General features: G+C 38.4%; 1 protein-coding gene across 1 annotated transcript in view; it reads right to left on the reverse strand.

The window, feature by feature from the left end:
• LOC126155594 (glycerol kinase-like) overlaps positions 1-24,029 on the reverse strand; it is a 188,905-nt gene that overhangs the window by 79,902 nt on the left and 84,974 nt on the right. Inside the window, exon 7 of the mRNA XM_049916239.1 lies at positions 15,142-15,398. Coding sequence (XP_049772196.1) covers positions 15,142-15,398 — 257 coding nt within the window. The remainder of the gene's footprint in view (positions 1-15,141; positions 15,399-24,029) is intronic.

Here is a 24,029-nt window from a genome sequence, read left to right on the forward strand (position 1 = left end):
GGATGAAATGATGTTATACAAAATCTGAATCTGACACTGGCATAGTTATAAATATGGAGATTATTTGTAACAGTAGCTGAAACACTGGTCTATACAACAAAATGAATATGTTTTTACATACCTGTAAAAGCTTTATTAAAGATGATAAGCGCTATGGAAGCATATGCTCACACATATCTAACCTGAATGGACAGGAAGTCTACAGAAACATTTGCCTCCACCCAGTCATGATTTATAACCAATTCTCTTCATTCTTCTAATAAGATATGCAGAAGAGTTGCACTGAAGTTTACAAAGTGGGGGGTAGGTACTTGCAGAATTAAAGCTGTGCTGCCACCTTGTGAGATGTGCTTGAATAGCTCAGTGCTTGCAACAACTACCCTTGAAAGGCTAGGTTACAGCTTTGAGTGCCAAAACACAACCAGTTCCAATATTCCAGGAAGTTTTGGGTGCTAATTATAGCGGGACATGAGACTGCAGTCGAGAAATTTCTCAGTTAAGATACCACTGCAGTCCACACTTTTAAAGTGAACATATTTGCCTAGCAAACTATTAATTTTAACAACTTATGCTCTGCAATCTGAAATATGGCAGTTTTTCCAAACAATATGCAACTGCCTCCAACACAGTGACTGCAGAACAATAAAATTATTCGCAGACAGAAAAAGAGGAACTGCTTATCAGTTATATGCTGAAAATGTTTCAGCTGTTCTTGTACAGTAAAAAAATTCTGTTATTAACTAATCACTAACATTTAATAACACTGTTTGGACCAAAAGCCAGGTTACCACAGAAAAAGTCCAAAGGCTACAATGGTGATAATTATTTTAAGATTATCCTACTATCAAATTTTGAACTCGCTAACAAACTTGTCAGAATGGATCATTATTACAGCTTCAAATTTGCCTGGTCCCAGTAAGTAAAGTATCATGTTTTTAGCTAGGCAGTGGAGAGATCTGTTGAGTCCAAACATTTCTGGTGACCACGGCTGCCAATGGAGTGAGATCAAGCATTCATTCTGCATAATGTATCACATACTTTCCAAGTTTTCTTGCAATGGACAAATCCAGAATGACATTTGGCAGTATCTTCGCCTAGATTTTACATGTCTATTATTACACAGTACATAACTCTATATTCTTGACCTATTATTAAAATTATTATCTGCTATTCTGATTCTCATCACCAATGCCAAAGTTGCAATTTCAGTTTTGTCACAAGTACAATATTTGCAATTGTGGGGTTACTCCAAGTGATAACATCAGTTGATGGTCTGCAGTTCACAGTTGAAGTACTTTAAAAATTTTGTGAACAGAATGGAGTTAGACATGTACTTGCTCTGCCATCTCACCTGAAATCCTATGGAGAGGCCAAAAGACTGGTTAGTGCCTTCAAGAAGTACATGCAGTTGCTGTTCTGCACTCACCTAAAGATGCAACTCTCATAACGTTTCTCAGTAAACACAGGTCAATTTCAAGATGCAACAAGAGTCCTGCATAACCATTAAACAGCAGGGAATCCCATGGTCTGCTAGCCACCATATGTCCAGGCAGCAGCAATTTCTAGAACAGATCTATAGTCAGTACATACTTCTTTTGTGTCATCCAGATTGGGCAGAAGGAGGGCCAATGTCCATAAGCAACATCCATGTAATGTAGAGGCTGAGAGAAGTCACCAGTGGAACCATCAAAATCAGCTGTGCTGCCATCCTTCCACATCGGGTTGCCATTATCTGCCCATTTTAAAATACATGTAAATTATAAAGTTCCAACACCTTTTACAGCACAAAGAGGAAAATGCATAAAATTATTGCCTACCAAGGACTATTACTGAATGCAGCCCAAGCTATTGGAGTCAGACTGCTGCTCTGACCACATTAATTTGTTTACTTATTTATCAGGTTGCATGGGACCACGAAAGCTAAAGTTACTTGGTCATGGAATGAACAAAGTCTGGAAACATACTTTTTCTGTACTATAACCATTGGAAAACATGTTGGTAACATGGCCACTTTTGCAAGTAACTGATTAGCTATGATCCAGTACATCACTTGCTTTACAATTCCACTCATTAATAGCTACAAAAAATTGTTTGTGCACTCCACTGGTTCTCTTCGACATGATGCAGTATGGTCTCCTCTAGTTCAGGTGTGTGGTGTCTCCTTGGACCAACACAGTCATGCCTGCTGACAGTGAAGGTACACTTTCTCAAAGCTGTTGTGTAATTGAGGTGAAAAGTGTATGAAATAGAACCAGACATTGTGAAGGATGCCTGATGAAAAGGGTATACAATGGAATTGGACATTGTGAAGGACAATCTTGATAAAGGCAATGAGTAGCTCTTCCATTACCATGGGCTTCACCATTCAGAAGTATCAGGTCAGTGTATCATGCATACATGTACTCAACCGTGTTGCTCTAACACTCATAGACAAGTGAATGAGGCTCAAATCAGGTCAGAAAGGTAGGACAGATGTCAAATGATATCAGCCGATCCAAAGTAACCACCCCCCACTAAGACTACCATGTTACATACCTACCTAGCAACCCTGTTTCGAAATGGCTGTAGCATGGAAACATTACATTTGTTACATTTCTGGACACAAGTTCCTATTCAGAATATTATGTGCCCACCCCTCTACAAGTTCTACAAGTTTGCAATCGGAGTTCTCAAGCAGCCTGTAAAACACCATATGAAATAATAGAATGAGAATTTGAAAATTCAACCAGTCTTCATCTTTCATAGTCAAAGAGATTGGAAATCATTCTTACAGTGAAGATAACGCGATTCAGTTTCTGCACAAGGTCATACATAAGATACTTCCAAGAAAGCCTTCCATCTAGCATCAGTCCTAAGAATTTAAAACAGTCGTCTTCTCTGTTTGACCATCTTCATATAATAAAATTTCACTTTTACAAGATTCCATATCAGCATTGTGTTTTGCTACAGTTGTTTTACTGAGTTCTCTAAAACCACATGCTGATGATACTGATTACCCTACTAGCTACATCATTTACATTACATTCAACATCTTTCACAATAACACTTGTGCCATCTGCAAACAGGACAATTTTCATTCCACCTGTCATGTTTGTCAACTCTTTAGATATCTACTTGTGGGGCACTTGAATGAAGTCATATGTGTTGAGTCCATCCCACATCTTCAGACATGAGAACAATGTGTTCATACTGCCTGTTACATCATTCAGTTGCGAGATGGCACATTTGAACATGTGCTTCGCCCACTGTTGCATTGTTTTTGCACATGCTTAAAGGTCCGTGGGTCTCATCACAGCATGTCATGCACTGCACAATAGTGTACAGACATGATGAATTAATAAATACCTGTAGCAAAGACACCATGCATTTGCAGCCACATTTCCATTTGATCTTTTTTGCTCCTTTCCTCTCAAACATCATATCCTGCAGTTCATCCCCATTTAGCAAAATCATCTTGTACATCAAGCAAAGCACTGACCCTAAAACAGAACCCTGTGGAACACCTGCACTTTACATCTACATGTACATGGACATCTACAACTACATCTATACTCAGGAAACCACTGTGAGGTGTATTACAGAAGGTATGTCCCATTATATCAGTTATTAGGGTTTCTTCCTGCTTTATTCACACACCGAGCATGGGAAGAATGACTGTTTGAATGTCTCTGTGTGAGTAGTAATTATTCTACTCTTATGCTCACAATCCCTATGTGAGCAATACATAGGGAGTTGTAGCATATTCCTGGAGTAATCATTTAAAGCCAGTTCTTGAAACTTTGTTAACAGACTTTCTTGGGATAGTTTACGTCTACCTTCAAGAGTCTTCCAGTTCAGTTCCTTGATTATCTCTACGACACTCTCCCTTGGATTAAACAAACTAGTGACCATTTGTGGTGTTCTTCTCTGTATATGTTCAATATCCTCTGTTAGTTCTATCTGGCTTGGGTCCCACACAAGAGTAATATTCTAGAACCAGTCACACAAGTTATTTGTAAGTTCTTTGTTGATTGATTGCACTTCCCCAGTATTCTACCAATAAACCAAAGTTTACCACCTGCTTTACCCATGACTGATCTCTACAAAGCGTTACACCCAGGTATTTGTATGAGTGGCTGATTCCAACAGTGACTCATTGATATTATAGTGATAGGATACTATGTTTTTTCGTTTTGTGAAGTGCACAATTTTACATTTCTGAACATATAAAACAAGTTGCCAACCTCTTATCAAGATCTGACTGAATATTTACGCAGTTTCTTGGGGGGGATACTAGTTCATTACAGATTACTGCATAATCTGCAAAAAGCCCAATTTTACAATTAATATTGTCTGCAAGGTCATCAATATGCATCATGAACAGCACGGATCCCAACACACATCCCTGGCCAAAGTTACTTCTACATCTGATGATGACTCTCCATCCAAGATAACACACTGCGTCCTCCCTATCAAAAATTTCTCAGTTCATTCACAGATTTCACTTTATACCCAATATCGGTGTACTTTTGGCAATAAGTGTAGATGTGGTACTGAGTCAAATGCTTTTTGGAAATCAAGAAATACTGTACCTATCTGACTGCCTTCATAAAAAGTTTTCAGTATGCCATGTGAGAAAAGTGCAGGTTTGGTTTCACATGATCAATGTTTTCAAAATCCCTGCTGGCTGGCATTGAGAAGGTAATTCTATTCAAGATACCTCTATATCTTTGAGCTCAGATTATGTTTTAAGATTCTACAACAAATCAATGTCAAGGATACTGGACGGTAGTTTTATGGATCACTTTTACTAGCCTTCTTGTAAATGGGTGTGACCTGTGCCATTTTACAAGAAGTAGGCACAGTTTTTTGTTTGAGGGATCTATGATAAATTGTAGTTAGAGGGGGCTAACTAAGCTACAAATTCAATATAGAATCTGACAGGGATTCCACCAGGCCCTGGAGCTTCGTTCAATTTTAATGATTTCAGCTGTTTCTCAACACCATTGACACTAATACTTATTCATTCATCTTTTCAGTCGTACAAGGATTAAATTGAGTCAATTCTCCTTGGTTTTTCTATGTAAAAAACATTTGAAAATGGAGTTAAGCATTTCATCTTTTGCTTTTCTAACCTCAGTTTCAGTTCCTGTCTCATTCACTAGGAACTGGACACTAACTTTGGAGCCACTAACAGCCTTTACATATGACCAGAATTTATTTCGGTTCTGTGTAAAATCACTTGACAATACTCTGCTACAATAGTCATTGAAGGCATCACACATTACTCTCTCAACAGCCAAACACATTTCATTCAGCATCTCTTTATCTATAGCCCTTTGCTTTGTTTACACCTTTTATGCAGTAATCTCTGTTTCTTTACAAGTTTCTTTACAGTGACTGTATCCCATGGAGGTTCCCTCCAATTATGAACTGTTCTACAGGGTACATATCTATCCAGTGCATGGTCAACTATTCTTTTAAATTTGAACCAGAGTTCCTCTACATGCCACTGCCCTGTACTGAGAGTTTCCACTTCTTCATTGAGATATGATATTACTGATTTTTTATCTAGTTTACTGAACGTATATATCTCCCTGCCTGTTTTAATTGTTCTTTGTACTTTGGTAATCATTGTTGCTACAACCACATGACAGACACTGACACATTTCGATGCAGACATCCCCAAAGAGGGAAGGTTTATTTGTTACCATTAGATCCAATATATTTCTATCATGACTGGGGTTCCTATCTACCTGTTCTGGATAGTTTTCAGGGAAGGCACTTAATAAAGTTTCACAGGATGTCTTACCACTCCCACCACTAACAAAACTGTACATTTCCCAATTAATTGTTGGATAATTAAAGTCTCCACCAATCGTTATAGTATGACTGGGAACTAATGTACAAGTGAACTGAGGTTTTCTCTAAAGTTTTCAGTTACATCAGGAGATGAGTCTAGCAGGTGATAAAAGGCTCCATTTATCATTTTATGCCATCCGTTATACTGAGTCTAGCCCAAATAATCTCACAAGCAGCTTAAATTTTTACCTCAGTGGATTTGAGTATCGTGTCTACTGCAACAAATACACCAGTCCATTTCATATTTGCCTATATTTTTGATATACACTTAAATTTTCCCAAAAAAATCTCATTTCTACCAATTTCAGGTTTCAACTATTTGTCTGTACCTAGTATTATGTGAGCTTCACTGCTTGTCATGAGTGCTTCAAACTCTGGCAATTTGTTGTAAATGCTTCAGCAGTTTACCATTAGAATTTTAATACTCTCACCTGTAAGAGGCATTTATTTCAATCTTACAGTGATACTTCTTGATTTCCAACAGCTGGCACTATCTGGATTGGATGGAGAGTTGTCTAGTCTAATAAACTCTTGTGTGCACACCACACACAATCAGCTACCTGAGTAGCAGCCTCTAAGGGTTAGTGCACACCCGACCCATTTAGGAGCACCCAACACTTCTCAACCCCACAGTGCAAGTCCATGAAGTCACAGCCTACCTTGTCAGAGAACTTTCAAAGTATCTGGGTCAGTCCTTCCACTCGACTCAGAACCAAAGGGCCATGATCAGTTTTGAGGACAATGCTGAAAATTGTGAGCTTCACTGAAACTCCATGTGCAAGTCTGGTTTCCTCAACTTTCTCCAACAGTCACTGGAATAACCCAACCTCAGAGGCCGGGCGACAGGCATCATTTGTTCCAACATGCACCACCATCTGCAGCTGGTTGCATCATGTTCCCTCAATGGCTGCTGGAATAGTCCCTTCAAAATGTTGAATGAGACCCTCAGGCATACATACTCAGTGTATCTGCTGTCTTTTCCTATCCCTTGCTTTGATTTCCCTAAGGGATACAATCATTTGCCATACATTTGAAATAACGATGGTTAATAGACCTCTATCCTTTTGTGTTTGCCTCCTCCTGACACCGCACAAAATTGGTTTCCCAAACATAGGTAAAATGAGCCCCACTCACTCAGATTCGGCTTTAGTGAAACACAGCAACCCAGACTTATTAGTTAGAGTGATTGGTACAACACCCGAGTACTCCCTTATCCCCAACCATCCTGTACACAATGACTAGATCTGCCACTGACACGCCACTCGAGTCAAATTGACAAGTAATGGCAGATCCTGTACTTTCTGCAGAGGTGACAAGATCAACAGGAGAGGGTAGTATGAGGGTGGTTTGAAAATTTCTTGGAACACAACAGAAAAAAAGTACTTACGTCACTGAAACATTTTTTATTTTTCAATGTAGTCTCTTTGTAGAAAATGCACTTGGTCCAACAAAGTTCCAGTGCCTTGATCCCATCACGAAAATGAGTTTCCTCCAGGCTTGCAAAGTAGTTGACAACTTCAGCTATCAATTCTTCATTTGAAGTGAATCTTCATCCACCAAGAAAAATTTTCAGTTTTGGGAAGAAATGGAAGTCTTACGGAGCCATATCAGCTGAATAAGGTGGGTGTGGCAACCATTCATACCTTAGTTCATGTAATTTTGCCTTGGTGATTGCATATGTGTGTGGGCACACATTGTCTTGATGGAAGATGAATTTCTTCCTTGCTAAACCTAGCCTTTTTTTATGTATCTTTTGTTGCAATTTCGTCCAGGAGGTTAGCATAGTAGTCTCCAATAATATGTCCATTCTCATGCATTTTTGATCCAGCATTAAGAGTCATGCCACCAATCTTGTAGATAATTTTTTCATTTCTAATTCTTCAGTTAAAATGTGATATACCCTTTCACATGACATCTGGCAAGAGTGACCAATTTCACACACTTTCAATCAGCGATCCTCCATGACCATTTGTGCACCTTTTGCAATGATTTCTTTAGTAGTGACACAGCTTGGCCGACCAATACGCGAATCATCATATAAGCTCTCCCAACCAAATTTAAATTCATTTGTCCACTTGGCAACAGTTGAATATGAAGGAGCAGAGGCCCCCAGTGTATTCTAGAAATCAGCATGAATGTTCTTTGCTTTCATACCTTTCTTTACGAAGTACTCAATCACTGTTCGAATCTCGATTTTTTCCATCTTCACAAATCACTACACAGGAACAACAACAGAACCATGACACCACTACAGCTCTCTTCCAAGAGCACTGACAGGGCACATATTTACAGGCAACAGTACAAGGAATATCACATAAACAACTCGTTGCACTAGCGCTGACCCCTCGTGGATATTCCGAGAACTTTTCAAACTACCCACGTACTTGAGGTACCTCTGGTACAGGTATCACTAGTACACAGCTTTCAGGAGCTCTTCCAAAACATCGATTTGCAACAGCTGCCAATCATTTGACAGTAGTCAGGGCAATTTACAGCCACTTACGAACAACAGTCAACTCATCCTATGTTTAAGAACAGCCTTTACAGTAGGGCTGCATTTTGGCTGGTGCAAGACAGTGAACAAATAACTTTAAATTAAGCCCATTGATTATCTTTAATTGAGCCAAAATATTGGTAATTCCCTATAAGAATCAATGTAAATACACAAAACAAGATTTCTGATAAGGTAAGACAAAAAGCTGTGATAAAAACTTCTAGTTTCTTAAAACGTTTTGAGGTTGATTGTAATTGTTATCAAACTTGAAAACAAGAGTTAATTTATGATAAATGCAGATAATATCTGTGACTACTCCTCTTCAAGGGAAAATTAGGTGTAACACAACATTTTAGTTAGGAAATCTGCTACAGTAACTAAATCACAAACATTGATTTGCTACAATATGGTCATAGATTATGCAAAGGACAATTGTAGCTTCCAAAAATTCTAAAAATGCACACTTATTTGCATTGATATATAATGAAGTTCAGGAGTAATGTGTTTTTTGGCAGAACTGTGAAACACAAATGCTGATTTGCTACAAAATAAACTATGTATCCAAAAGACTCACACAGGTAACTTATGAAACTATATTTTTGTAAGCATCTGAAAATTCTCAGAATAACCTATTTCTCATGTAAACTGTACAATAAAGTTAGGGAATGATTGTTTTGAATGAGGATAGACCTTCTGTCCACAAACTTTTAAAAGACCACAATTAAGTTTAAACCTACAATTATCTATAACAGTATGAGTTTATCACAGCACTTGAAAATGTTCAAAATTTCACAATATATCACAAATCAAATGGGTGTTGGTGCAATCAATTAAAGACGACGTAGATACAATGCGAGCAGTAAAAATCTAGAACTTTAAATTTGTAAGCAATCTTGTACACATGGTCTTCCACAAAGGAAAATTCCTGAGTCAGCTTTTATATATAAATAAACAAGCATATTGCATGGATTTGTCACGTAGCTGATTCTGTACACATTTCTACACAGGCAAGCTGAAGAACAACAATGCAGCATAAGTTTATCTCAATCAAAATTGCTAAAATGTGCAGCACCAACAAAGTATGTCTTCTGACTATTGCAAATAACAATGCAAACAGATATGATCTTCCCCCCACCCCCACCCACAGTCAGATTTGAGTCTCTTCCCTGTTTGTTGGCACTGGAAGGAAAGTTTCTGCTCCCAATTATGCAGGTATTGTTGAGCCTTTTCTCTAATCCCATAACGTTCCAGCTGATGCAAAACTATTGCATTTTCCACAAAATCAAATGCTATTGTTAAATCAAAGAAAATATCTAGGGTCCTCAATGTATCATTTAGCCCTGATATTACCACATACACAAAAGAATTAATAGCATTTTCTGTGGACATTCCTCTCCTAAAGCCAAACTGAGAGTCAAGCAACAAATTATATATACTACTCTTGTACGCTTTTTCACAAACTTTTGGAAACTCTGGTAGTAAAGAAATTTGTCAGTAATAATCTATGTTATCTCTTTCACCCTGATGAAAGAAACCACAGTCCTGAATTCACTGGTTCCAGACCTTATCCTAGATGATCAGTAGTGGTTGCCACCACTGGAATCTTCAATTATCTTTCCTTTGTCCACCCTCCCTAACAAGAACTAGCACAAAGTTAGGTGCCATCTTTGAGGAGGGGTGATGATGTATCCAGTGGGATGATGTTGAAACAGAAGAAATATATATACTCCACTCAGAAAAGTGCTATTACTGGGCATGTGAGTCCACATGCACAACTTCATCTACAAAGGAATATCTCTTGCTGCAACCTAAAATCAGAATTCAACAAGCTAGCTGCAACCTATTTCTGGCCACTAATCATGCACACAATAGTGATGGATCATCACATTTCCTGTTATAGCTACTACGAACTTGAGACTTTGCTTTAGAGCACAATTCTTCTTGCTTCTGCTCCCTGTAGATAGCCCAGTCTGCTCTTATGGTCTACCACTGAGAAAGACTGATTTCATTGGCAGTTTTGTATAGTGTTTACTTTCATGTAATAAAGCAGCAGTTCTGCACATATAGCACCTTTACCATTACCATATCTCTCTAGAGACTTGATGCAGACAATACAAATTTACACAGAAGATTTTATTGTTGACAATATTATAAAAAAAACAGATTGCTACTCACAGTTGGCATGATGAGTTGCAGAAAGGCATGACAAAATGACTATTTCATATAAGCTTTCAGCCACAGCCTCAGAAAAGAAAAATGCACACACATTCACAGAATGAAGCACACTGCACGCACACTACATACATAACAACTATCTCCAGCTGCTCCAGCCAGAATACAACTGAAACACACTGAATGGTAGCAAAAATCCAGAGTGCGGCAGGGAAGGGGAATGGATAGCAGGGTATGGGTGGGGAAAGAGGAATCAGCACTGACTGGCAGAATGTGTAGGGACTGGAGGTGGCAGAACAGGGCCTCCAGATGCAGCATCGGGAGGCTGAGGAGGAGGAAAGGAGGAGAAAAAAATGGGGAGAAGAAAGGAGAGGAGGAAAGATGGGAACTAAGACTAATAGGTGTGCTGGCTGAGAGCAGTGCACAGTTAGAGCAAGGGTAAGTGAATTGTGAGGAGATGACAGGGTAGAGGGGTTGGAAACAGTTGGGTGGAGACTTTGTGTACAGTAAGTTACTGTAGGTCAAGGCCAGGATAATTTCAGGAGAGGACAATGTGTTGTATGGATAACTCCATCTGCACAGTTCAACAAAGATGGTGGTGGAGGAGAGAATCCATACGGACTGGGTCATGAAGCAGCCATTGAAATCAAGCACATTACGATCAGCTGCATCTTGTGCCGTAGGGTGGTATGACAGTGGCCATTCATAATGGTGGACCAGCTGGTTGGGAGCCATACCAATATAAAAAGCTGAACAGTGATTGCAACAGAACTATTACATGGCATGGCTGGTTTCACATGTGGCTCAGCCAGCCTCTGATAGGATAAGAATGTAACAGAACTGAAACCAGAAGATCTGGGTGCATAGATTGGGAAGATCTTGCACCTGAGTCTTCCATAGGGATATGATCTCTGTGGCAAGGGTTGTGATTGGGAGTGGCATAGGGATAGACTAGGATGTTGTGAGGGTTAGATGGGTGACAAAACACTACTTTAGGAGGGAGTGGGAAAGATCTTGGGTAGAATGTCCCTCATTTCAAGACATGATCATAGATAATTAAAGCCCTGACAAAGGATGTGGTTTAGTTGTTCCAGTGTGGGGTGGTACTGGGTGATGAAATAGGTGCTCCTTTATAATTGATTCTTGGGGATGGAGGGAGGATGGGCAGTGAGTGGAGATACAGCTCAAGAAATCTGTTCACAAACTAGGTCTGGGGTGTAGTGCCTTTTTGAGAAGGCCTTTATGAGATCTTCAGCATACTGGGGAAAGGAGCTCCCATAATTGCAGATACGCTGTCCCCAGGTGACCAGGCTGTGTGGAAGGGATTTCTTGGTTTGGGATGGATGGCAGCTGTCAAAATGTAGGTATTGTCAGTGGTTGGTAGTTTCAGTGTGGACAGAGGTGTGGATGGAGATATCAGAGAGTAGGAGGTGAACGACCAGGATGGTGGCACATTGGGTTGAGGAGGACCAACTGAAGTGGATGGGAGAGAAGGTACTGAGGTTGTGAAGGAATGAGGATAGAGTGTCCTGGCCCTGAGTCTAGATCATGGTGATACCATCAAAGAGCCTGAAGCAGAACAGGGGTTTGGGATTTTGGGAAGCTAGGAAGGTTTCCTCTTGATGGCCCATAAACAGATTAGCATAAGAGGATAACATGCGGGCTGCCCATAGCAGTACCACAGATTTCTTTGTATATCTCCCCTCCAAAGAATCCCTTGCACTCCAGCACCTGGAAGAGAATTCCAGACACCACTTCCAGCCTGCTAACATCCTGCTGCCAACTTAGGGCACCAGTGTCCAAATCCCACCCCTATCCTACCCACCGTGTTTCTCCACATCAACACCACATAGCACCCAGATTCTCCCTAGTGGACCTTTTCAACTTGTCCCACCTCCCAAAGCTCCTTTCCAACACTCCACTAAATTCAGAACTGAACAGTCTCAGGACACCTTTCCACAAAAATCCACAACCCCACAGAAGTTTCAGTTCCATCCAAAGGCCTCACCTACAGCTCCACACCAAAATTTAACCAAGTTTGACCTGTCAGAGACCAACTCTCCTTCTCCAGATCTCTAAAATGGAAAGACTTCTTTGTCACCAATCCCTCTAACCAAAGCCAATGTCCTGCCACTCATCCCTGCCTCTCCCAGTTCGTATTACTATCAAACCTTGATCCCCCCCCCCCTCCTGCCAAACCGCCCTCTGGTCATCTTCTAGGAGCTCCGTATCTCCAGCTCGGCCTCACCAACCTTCCCCAGGTCCTTTCCTATGAACACTAATATTTCAATAGACAAAAGGACAGCCAAACACAGCATCAAAACATGTCCTGACAAAGGTTTGCTGTGACTGGCGGAAGGTCTCTGTCAGTTGTCTGACTCCTCCACCTACAAACTCTGCCAGAGTGACCCCATCCTAGAATTCACCATAACCTGCAGTCCCTAATTATAACCGTAGACCCTTCCAGAACCTCTCACCTGAATCCATTTCCCTCTTCACCCCTATGACACTCCACACTCCCACTTTCTACATACTCCCCAAAATCAACAACCCCAACAATACTGAATGCAACATTGTAGCTAGTTACTATCCTCCCACTGAAAGAATTTTGGCTCCCATCAACCAACATCTTCAATCTATTGTCCAAAACAGAACATCCCACATCAAAGATACCAACCACTTCCTTCACTGACTCTCCGCCATCCCCACCTTTTACCTCCTGGATCCCTACTCATCACTGTTAATGCCACTTCCCTATAAACCAACATCCCTCACGCCCATAGCTTTGCTGCTATTGAGCACTACCACTCTCATGGCCTTCAGACTCCAAATCCACATCTTACTATCTATATCCTAACTCACAACTACCTCTCCTTTGAAGGGAATCTAGACAAAGCCACTCTGTTTAGGAATGTCTAGAGGGAACCTTCCAAACCTCCTAAAATCTCAAGTCCCTGGTCAGGTTCAGGCTCACTGATGATATGGACTCAGGGCCAGCACATTTTATCCAGCCAGCCGGAGTGGCCAAGCGGTTCTAGGCGCTACAGTCTGGAACCGCACAACTGCTATGGTCGCAGGTTCGAATCCTGTCTTGAGCATTGATGTGTGTGATGTCCTTAGGTTAGTTAGGTTTAAGTAGTTCTAGGGGACTGATGACCTCTGCAGTTAAGTCCCATAGTGCTGAGAGCCATTTGAACATCTTATCCTCATTTGTTCACATCCTCAAGATCTTCTCTCCCACTCATTTCATCAGGTCCTCCTCAAGCCAGCATGCCATCATCCTAGACATTGACTTCCTTCTCTCTGATGCCTCCATCCACTCTTATGTCCACATTAAACCCGCCAACCATCAATAGCACCTACACTTCAATTCAACTGCCACCCTTTTAACCCCAAAAAGGCACCTAGGGACTGAATATCTGCAGTGATGGGAGCTTCCTTGCACAGTATGCTGGAGGTCTCACATAGGCCTCCAAAGACAGGCACCATGCCACAAACCTATTCCACATCTGCACATACTCCCAAGCCTCCCACCACCCTCAAGGAACATCAATAAAGAAGTGTCCTTACTGACAACCAAAACCACCTCAGACTGGAATAACTGAACCATTTCCTTCATTAGGGTTTCAGTTACCTATCATAGTGCCCTGAAATGAAAGACATTCTACCCAAGATCCTTTCCATCCCCTCCTATAGTGGTGTTATGTCACCAATCCAACTTTCACAACACCTTCATCCATCCCTGCGGCACTCCAAATTACAACCTCTTGCCACTGAGACCATATTCCTGTAGGAAACCCAGATGCAAGACTGCCCAATGCACCCCCCTAGCACTTCCTACTACAGTCCTGTCATAGGCTTATCCTACCCCATCAGAGGCCAGCCGACCTGTGAAAGCAGGTCTGTTGTAATCAATGTTCAGCTTTTTATATTGGTAAGACTACCAACCAGCTGTTCACCAGGATGAACAGAGCAAAGTTGATGCACTGTGGCACAACGTGCAGCTGAACATAACATGCTCTAGGTCAATGGCTGTTTCACAACTCAGGCTATCTGGCTCCTTCCCTCCACTACCATCTTTTCTGAACTGTGCAGATGGAGTTATACTGATAACACATTTCCACTCCTGATATCATACCAACCTCAACCTACAGTAACCTACTGTCCCCACAGCCTTAAACCAACTGTTTCCATCCCCTCTGTCCTGTTACCTCTTCACAATTTGCCTCCCCTCATGCTCAATGTGCACTGCTCTCTACTGGTGCACCCAGTGTTCTTCATCCCCTTCTCTGATCCTCTCTCTACAGCTCCTCTTTGTGGTGAGTAGCAATCTATCTTTTTCATTACACTGTAGATATTGCAACCTGGACTTTCCATAGTTAGATTTTATTGTTGGTTAATGTCCCTGACATTACCTCTCTTTCAACCATGAGTTAAGTGATTGGAATGTTTTGTGTTCTTTTCAAGTTATTACTTAAATTCTGTCTACCTGCCAACCAAACTAAGCAACAATTTTATGAAATGTGATAGCATTTGATAACAAATTTGTCTTAAATGCCAGATAAATAACATTAATATAATAGCTGTTTTCACGACACATGTCTTGCAATATAAGTTATGGAATAGATACTAACCCACGGGCATCATTTCTCCAGTAGGGAGCATAAAGTCCAGTAAAGGCTGGGACAAAGTAAACATCACCAGTTGTCTTGACCTCATCAGCCACATTTTCTGATTCTGGGACACTATCAATTAGATTCATATTTTCTTTTAACCACATTATGGATGACCCAGCAACTGCCACAGAACCTTCCAGAGCGTAATTTGGTGATGCTGACTTGCCCAATTGGTAAGCAACTGTTGTTACTAAACCATGACTTGAGTCTATCCGCTACATGAAAGAAAAAAGAATATTTAATAATTATTTCTGACAGTCAGTGGCATAAGAAAATACAATACATATTCCGTTAATTTAGACACTCATGTCATGACTATAATGCTTCTTTTTAAACACTATAACAATAATAAAAATTGACTTGACAAGCCTTTGTCATAAGGTATTCATTTCCTAAGAATTTTAAGCTCAAAAACAGTGATTATTAGAGGAAAACAGAAACTTGAATTTGAATAATATGTAGCCACAGCAGCTGCCATGTGAAGATTTATTCATCTTCTATTGATTCACAACTAGTTTTGTGATTATAAAGCCAGATGCTCAAGTGCTTAACAACTGACATAAAGAAGATGCAAAAAAAACACTTTTCTTAACCTACATAGGCTAACTACATAACAAAATTTTAATTACACTGTTAATAACAAAAGAAAGACCATGGACCATTTCTTAGACATGCTCTATAAAATATAGATGTCCCCTATTTTCACAGTTGTCAACAACTTGATGGTGGAGCACATCCAAAATGTAAACTACAACAAACAGGGGTACTAAGAACCAAATCAAATTATAACAGAATCCCAGAGATAAATAGTGATTACCTTAGGGAAGTTGAGAACCCATAAATAGTGCTTACACAAATGGCCATGAGAAAGTGTGAATGGAGCGGCCCAGCTGACAGTACAGCATGTACTGACAACTTCGGTGTAACACTCGGAAATATTGCCTTGCTGCATATGCAAAGAAAGATGCACCAGGCTCAGTGAAGTCCTAGACACAATATACATAAGACATGGTGGAGTGCCAATCCCATATCTCATATGTATTATAAATGTGAAAGTTTGTGTGTGAATATTTCCTCCTTCACACTGAAATGACTGAGAGGATTTGGAATAAATTTTGTATGCAATTAGCTTGTAGCCTGAATTAACAGACAGGTTGCTTTTAAAAGTGTATGGTACAAGATATTTATTAATTTGAAGAGTGTAATGTGAAATGTGACACAATCATTACTCTTAAAAAAAGCTATTTACTATCTGACTTTTGAATTGTATTTGTGAAAATGCTTTTATTGTTTAATATGTCCTATATAATATGGCCAATGGACTGAATGCAATGGTTAAACAATGAAAACTCCAGATCAGATTATAAATAACATAAGGAAAAGATAGATTGCTACATACAGTAAAAATGACACATTAAGTTGCAGACATGCACTGCTAAAAGACACATTAGCTTTCAGACACAGCCTTCATCAGAAAACGAAACACACACATATTCATTCATACAAACAGGCACACCTTATGCTCACATGATCATCACCTCTGGTAGCTTGGACCAGGATGCCATTCTGGTCAGAGCTGCTGGAGATGGCGGTCTTGTGTGCATGAAGTGTGGTTGCTTGTACAAATATGTGTGTGTGTGTGTGTGTGTGTGTGTGTGTGTGTGTGTGTGTGTGTGTGTGTGTAATGTGTCATCTTTATGGTACATAGCAATCTACGTTTTCCTCGTGTTGTTGAATACAATGGTTATACATTCCTCAAAATGTTTAGTCCATACTTCGATACAAGCCTAGTGCATTTTAGCTGCTGAGCATCAGGTGTATCTTATAGCTTCTGATATGCTTGAAGAATGACAGTGTTATTTAAATAGTGTACAACAGAGACATGTCAAGCCTTTACACATAGAACCTGGCAGGCTTTCAGTGAGGCTAGATTTGATTACGATATGCAAGTGTATCTTCCGGTAACAGGCACACAAGGGGGCAGATGACTTTGTTGCATGTATAAATATTATAAAATTTGCACTGCACCAAACTACAAATTGTTTTTATTTTCTTTGTCAAGTTACTCCTTCACACTGAAGCATATCAATGGATTTGGATGAACATTGGAACAGAGATAGCCTATACCCTCAATTAACCCATAGGTTATCTTTTATTCTGGAAAACAAATCGCTGTTCCAATGAATTATCAATGTAACTACTGTTACTGTAGGGTGGATAACATGACTAAAATGTCATTCATGGAAGTGAACTATCAAATGAATGCAGTACATTTAGTGTAGACATTAGTTTTTAACTGTTTTGACAAACAAAATAATTACATACATAAGTCTAGGACAGCAGAAATATTCCTGCAGGATATAACCACCACCAAACTCTGTAACAATGTAACATATGAGCACAAAAACATTTTGTAGCACTTAGAATGTTTTGTATGCAAGTGTATTTGATTACAATAATATTGGGATTCTTAAATGATGACTTGGCTTCTGTGTCTGGATTGGCAGTGTAAACTTCACTGGCCCCAAGGGTCTCAGTGGTTCAGAAGCATTAACAATCATGAAATTGACCTTCTCAATCACTATAAATAATAGTCAAGGACAAACATTAAAAGTGGCAGGTATTCAAGTGGGCATACCATGTTTTTTGCACAGACAGCTCAACATTGGCTGCTTGCATGTACCGAGAGCCGGAAATCTCTACACATAAGTAGAGAACAAGAAGTCTCAGAACATTGCTTAAAAAACATATTATGATAGATTTCTGGCTCTTCATACACACCAAGACAATTGCAATGTTTTCCACACTAGGCATCACACAGTCATTAAATTATTTACTCCATTTCCTGGCACATTTTGTAATTCACTATTCAGTTGCATAAAAACTTTCGCCTTACGTAAATGAGTGAGTTGTGAGCAACATGTACTCTGTTGGCTTCTTCCACTGTCTCAAAATCTGGTAGTATTTTTTTATTTTTTTCTCTTTGATGTCACACAGTTTTTGGGGCCGTAAGCAGCTCACATCTTAATACCCTGAAGAGATAAATCTTGTGATGGTGCATGCTTGTGGATAGTGAGTTTCAGCATTAACGTTTCTTTATAAATAACTGTTTAACCATGTGTAGTACTGCAGGCACAGCTAGAATAATATAAATTAAAATTGAAAGTACCTACCAGCAAGGAAGGCAGGGGAACATATGTACAAAAAATGTTAATATTAATAACACTCATATAAAACCCTCAAAACTCATATAAAACACTCAAGGATGGAGGCATGGTTCCATCCTTGCTACCCTCCCTATTTTCCTTTCCCTGTTGCTTCATAACCTGGGTTGTGAGTAACTGAATCTCCTTTCCCTTCTTCCCTTTCTTTCCCCTCTCTCCTCCCCGATGAAGGAACATTTGTTCCGAAAGCTAGGAACGTAAATTTTTGGTTCTGTTTTATGTGTATCTATCGGCTGTACTGAGCTGAGGTAAGTACTGGCCAGCCCCTCTATCTCTTTGTTAGTATTTGTTTCGCATCTTTATATGAGATTTTCCATTAATCATTTAGATGTGAACTTGGTGATGTTCTAGAGCCTGTCTTTTCAGTATGTTCTTTCAACTAGACCTCAAAGCTCCTCCCCGTCTGCCTGGTGTATATTACTGGGCACAAATAGCAGAGTGCATGAGAGGGTGGTATTTCCATGTATTACTACCAAGTTGTCAGTATATGCTATGCTGCAGGCTGAGCTACAACATGCACTTTCTCTCATCTGCCCTTATGTAAGAATAATTTATTATTGGGGGTTTTTAAAATGGCTTCTCAGTTTCCCTAGAGCAATCATTATTTATCACCGGAAATATTTTATAATATGATTGACTTCTTAATTTTCTCAGCTTCTTCTTCTGAGTTCTTTCTGCAACTCAACCCCAGCATTTACTAGTCCTTGGGAAGAGTAGTTCTGAATCCTTTTTGACAGTGCTATCACAACACTGTGTCAATTTTTTCAATGAAATGAAAATAAACAAAACAAAAAGTTTACATTCACAATCAGTTATATAAATATACAAAATTATCTGTAACATTAATTAGATGCTTACAAGATTTAAGGAATATCAACTATATTTATCAATTTAATACTATGGAATTTAAATTAAATGAATGGAATTTATACTTAAGATCCAAATGGACTCAAAACTTAATGAAATCAAGTAATCTCCAAAATTCAATTACTTTTAACATTACAAAAATCTGTTGTTAATTTCTGTCCAGATTTTTTAATTTTGTTCAATTAATTAGGTTCATTATTGACAAAGACATTTTCATACATAATTATCATTTTAAATGGTCAGTACAAAATACACTAATGATAAATCCACATGAGACAAGAGATAAGCACATCAAGAGGTAAGCATATCCTGAAAATAAATTATGAAGTGGTAAATAATTGTTATTTCACTTTGCATTTTTAAACAATTTCCTTCTTACAGTAATCAGTATTACCATTACATTTCAAAAAACAATAAACCAGTTTTAACTTAAGTGCCATACTCCTTTCCCAAATCCTCAAACAGTCACCTTAAATCAAATGTATCAAACAATGGAAAATCCAGGTAGGAATTAACAATATTAGAGAAGGAAAGTTGCTACTCACCATATAGCAGAGATGCTGAGTTGCAGATAGGCACAATGAAAAGATTCACACAGTTATAGCTTTCGGCCATTAAGGCCTTTGTCAACAATAGACTCACATACACACACGCACACACACACACACACACACACACACACTCAAGCAAACACAACTTGCACACACAATCATATCTTAACATCTGCCAACATCTCTTATGCACTTTACTTCTTTACTTGTTTCTCATTACTTTACATGTAATTTGCTAACTGATAAAATGCATTCCGAAAAATTAACTACTGCAAAAACAAATATTCCAACCTGGATTTTCCACTGTTTGCTCTTACAAAGACAAGGATACATGTTAAGAACCCTAACTATCACTAAACTCCACAACACTTAATACTTCTGATATTCTTCATTACTAATTTAATTATTAAATTATATTTTTCATTATATTCCAACCTGGATTTTCCACTGTTTGCTCTTACAAAGACAAGGATACATGTTAAGAACCCTAACTATCACTAAACTCCACAACACTTAATACTTCTGATATTCTTCATTACTAATTTAATGATTAAATTATATTTTTCATTAAACAAATCCTTCTAGAGACTTGATGCAGACAATACAAATTTACACCTCATCATTTCATATACTTCACTATATCACTTCATTACTATACCTTCACTACTCTCTTACATACTTCTTCATTACATCAGTGAGCATCTAATTCATGCTTTATTGTAACCACAAAATGATTATAAAGAACAACATTTCACAGCAAAAGATCAGAAAATCTAATACTTTATTATTAATATTTATAATTTTATTATTCCACGAACCTACTATGCTGTCATAGTAAGAGGAGAGGTGATACTCCTACGTGACGCGTCCCAGGTGGCGGATAGGGGAGTCCTCACCGGTTTACCGGTGGACTTGAGTGAAATAAAATAGCTCTCATGGACCAAACACACCCTCTGCAGTTAACAATCATAGTTGTAAATTGGAGCTTGCTCCAACTAAGGTTGACAAGCTTCGAAAGTCAAAAATGGAAAGGTCTTTTAGGAAAAAAGTTCCACTGTCCTGCTCAAAAAGGCAGGAAAAGGCTGCATCTGATTCAGTGGGTAGTCCACTAGAAGACAACAACAAATCGGAGCATTTGCAACCATCAAAATGCACACTAAAACACAAAAAGAACATTAAACATGAGCAGATAAATTATATAGAAGCACACAACATAAACTCAATACTTCAGACCGATAAACTCAAGGAGCTCACAGATGAACTATATAAACAAAAAATTTTAATAACAGGGATCCAAGAAATGAGAAACACCACAGAAGACCCATTCGAATCACAAGGATACAGAATTTATAATGGGAAACTGGGACCGAGGACAATGAAACAATGTCCCCAGTTTGGAACAGGGTTTTTAGTAAACATAAAAATAATAGATTCAGTAACAGATTTCCAAGCAGTATCACCAAGAATTGCGACTCTAAGCTTTAAAACAATGAATAAAACCTATACAATAATAAATGCTCATGCCCCAACAAATGAAAAAAATTGTCTAACAAAAACAAAGGAAGACGTACATAAATTTTGGGGCTTTCTAGAACAAAATGTGAACAGAGTAAATAAAAAGAATGTAAAAATCTTATTGGTAGATTTCAATGCTCAGTTGGGAAAAGAAAGGAAATATAAAGATATAATTGGAAAATGGAGTCCACATAAATTTACGAACAAAAACGGTCAAAGACTTGTAGAACTCTGCAGAGAACACAACCTTATATCTAAATCAAAATACTTTAAGAGGAAGCCAAGTAAACTTAAAATATGGAAACATCCAGACTGGAGAAAGGGGGAGTGGCAGCTAGACCATGTCTGTATGGACAAAAATTTTCATAAGGAGATCCACAATGATAAAGTACTGAGAGAAGTAGACACGGGCTCAGACCATTATATAGTTAAAATTAAAATCAAATTCACTCAGTTAAAGAAGAAGACCGGAAAAACTAATAAAATAAAAAGGAGGTTTGACCCACATCAGCTAATTAAAAATAATAAATACCAACAAATAACACAAACCATCAAATTAACAGATGATTTAGAACAACTAGTGCCTAATCTTAAAAAAGAAGCAGAGAATCTAGCTCCCTTGAACCCACAAAGGAAACATGCATGGTGGACATCAGAATGTGACAAATTCCATGAAGATAGACACCAAGCATGGTTAAAGTTTCAAACACATAAAACTGAAGAAAATGCCATCAACCTAAAAAATGAAAGAAAAAAATTCACACAAAATATTAGAAGAATCAAGAGAGGATTCCATAAAGATATTATAAACTCTAAAGAAGGTAATTATCATAAAACCAACGCCAGGAACTACCATAAAATCTTTGGGAAACAACTACAATAATATGAGGCCCCTACACTAATAGTGAAAGCTGAAGATGGAAGAATGACACACAGTAACAAGGAAAATGCAGAAATCATGGCAAAAGCATTTAACAAACTTCTGAATTGTGAGGAACCCAAAGAACCCTTACAAATCAACATAAATATCCCAATAAAAACCAAATCTAACCAACTAGACCCTCCAACTTTCCAAGAAGTAGAAAAAATTCTTAAAGAACAAAAAAATTATAAGGCATGTGGAGAAGATCAGGTTTTTGTTGAAATGTGGAAATATGCAAGTGATACAGTAAAGACCTCCTTACACATGGCTCTAACAAAAATTTGGGTAACAGAACGATTCCCCAAACACTGGACCACAGCTATCATCCACCCACTACACAAAAAGGGAGATAAGAGCAACCCAGACAACTACAGAGGAATCTCTCTCCTAGATTGCACATACAAAATTCTATCCAAGATCCTATATGAAAGAATCAAGCAGCAATTACAACAGGAGTTAGGGGAATATCAGGGACGTTTCAGACCATGGAGAAGCTGTGCAGAGCAGATAATTAGTTTAAAATTGATTATGGCATACTACAAGAAACGGAACAAACCTCTGGCAACAACATTTGTAAATTTTAAGAAGGCATATGACTGTCTCCACAGACCTTCAGTATTAAAAATTTTAAGAAATCTAGGACTCCATCCAAAACTAATTAAAATAATACAACTCACTCTAACCAACACCAAATCAAAAGTGAAGTTTAGAGGAGAAACTTGGGAACCATTCCTCTTCAAAACAGGCTTAAGACAAGGTGACTGCATATCACCATTACTGTCCAACTGTGCACTGGAATACATAATGAGAGAATGGTACAAGGACAATTCAAAGATGATAAGAATTGGAAGTGCAAAAGGTGATATTAGCTTAAACTGCTTGGGATTTGCTGATGATCTTGCTCTCCTAGCCAACACCGTTCAAGAAGCCAGGCAACAGGTGAAATCACTACAAGCAATAGCAAAGAAAGTAGGCTTTAGAATATCATTTGAAAAAACAGAGATTATGCTAACTGATCCACCACTTGCAAACAAAATTACAATACGAGAACAGGAAATAAAAATTGTTGATAAATTTAAATATTTAGGCGAAATAATAACATACAATCTAAATGAGAAGCCATCATGGTAATATAGAAGAAATAAACTGAACTACGCAAATTACATTACCAAAACTACATACAACAAAAAAAGCTATCTATAGATGCAAAATTAAAACACTATAAAACAGTTACACAACCAGAAATAATGTATGCAACTGAAACTATCTTCAAAACAACTAATACAGCAGAAATTGACAGAATACTAAAAATAGAAAGAAGAATAATTAGGACATGTATAAATAAATAATATAAACTAAATGGACATTAAATGAAACAGTATATAAGAAAATAGAACCTGTCATGAGCATGATCAGGAAGAAATGCATCTCATTCTTTGGACATCCAGAAAACAGAATTAGTAAAAAAATAATACAAAAATTGTGGAATAGCAAGAGCAACATTAAATGGATCACAGAAATTAAGGAAGATATAAAAGAACTCCAAATTACAGTAGATGACCTAAAAAACAAGACAGAGAAAACCAGAATACTGCAAGACCCGCAAACCAGACAACAAATGAAAATCAATAAAAGGAGTACACGAAGAGTGGTCTCAGATGAAGAAAGAAAGAAAATATCTGAAAGAATGAAGAAATATTGGCCAGACAGAAGAGCAAAACACCTTTCATATAAGAATAGACTCTAATAATTACACAGCTCTACAAA

The sequence above is a fragment of the Schistocerca cancellata genome, chromosome 2 (assembly GCF_023864275.1).
Source record: "Schistocerca cancellata isolate TAMUIC-IGC-003103 chromosome 2, iqSchCanc2.1, whole genome shotgun sequence".
Taxonomy (NCBI): Eukaryota; Metazoa; Arthropoda; class Insecta; order Orthoptera; family Acrididae; genus Schistocerca; species Schistocerca cancellata.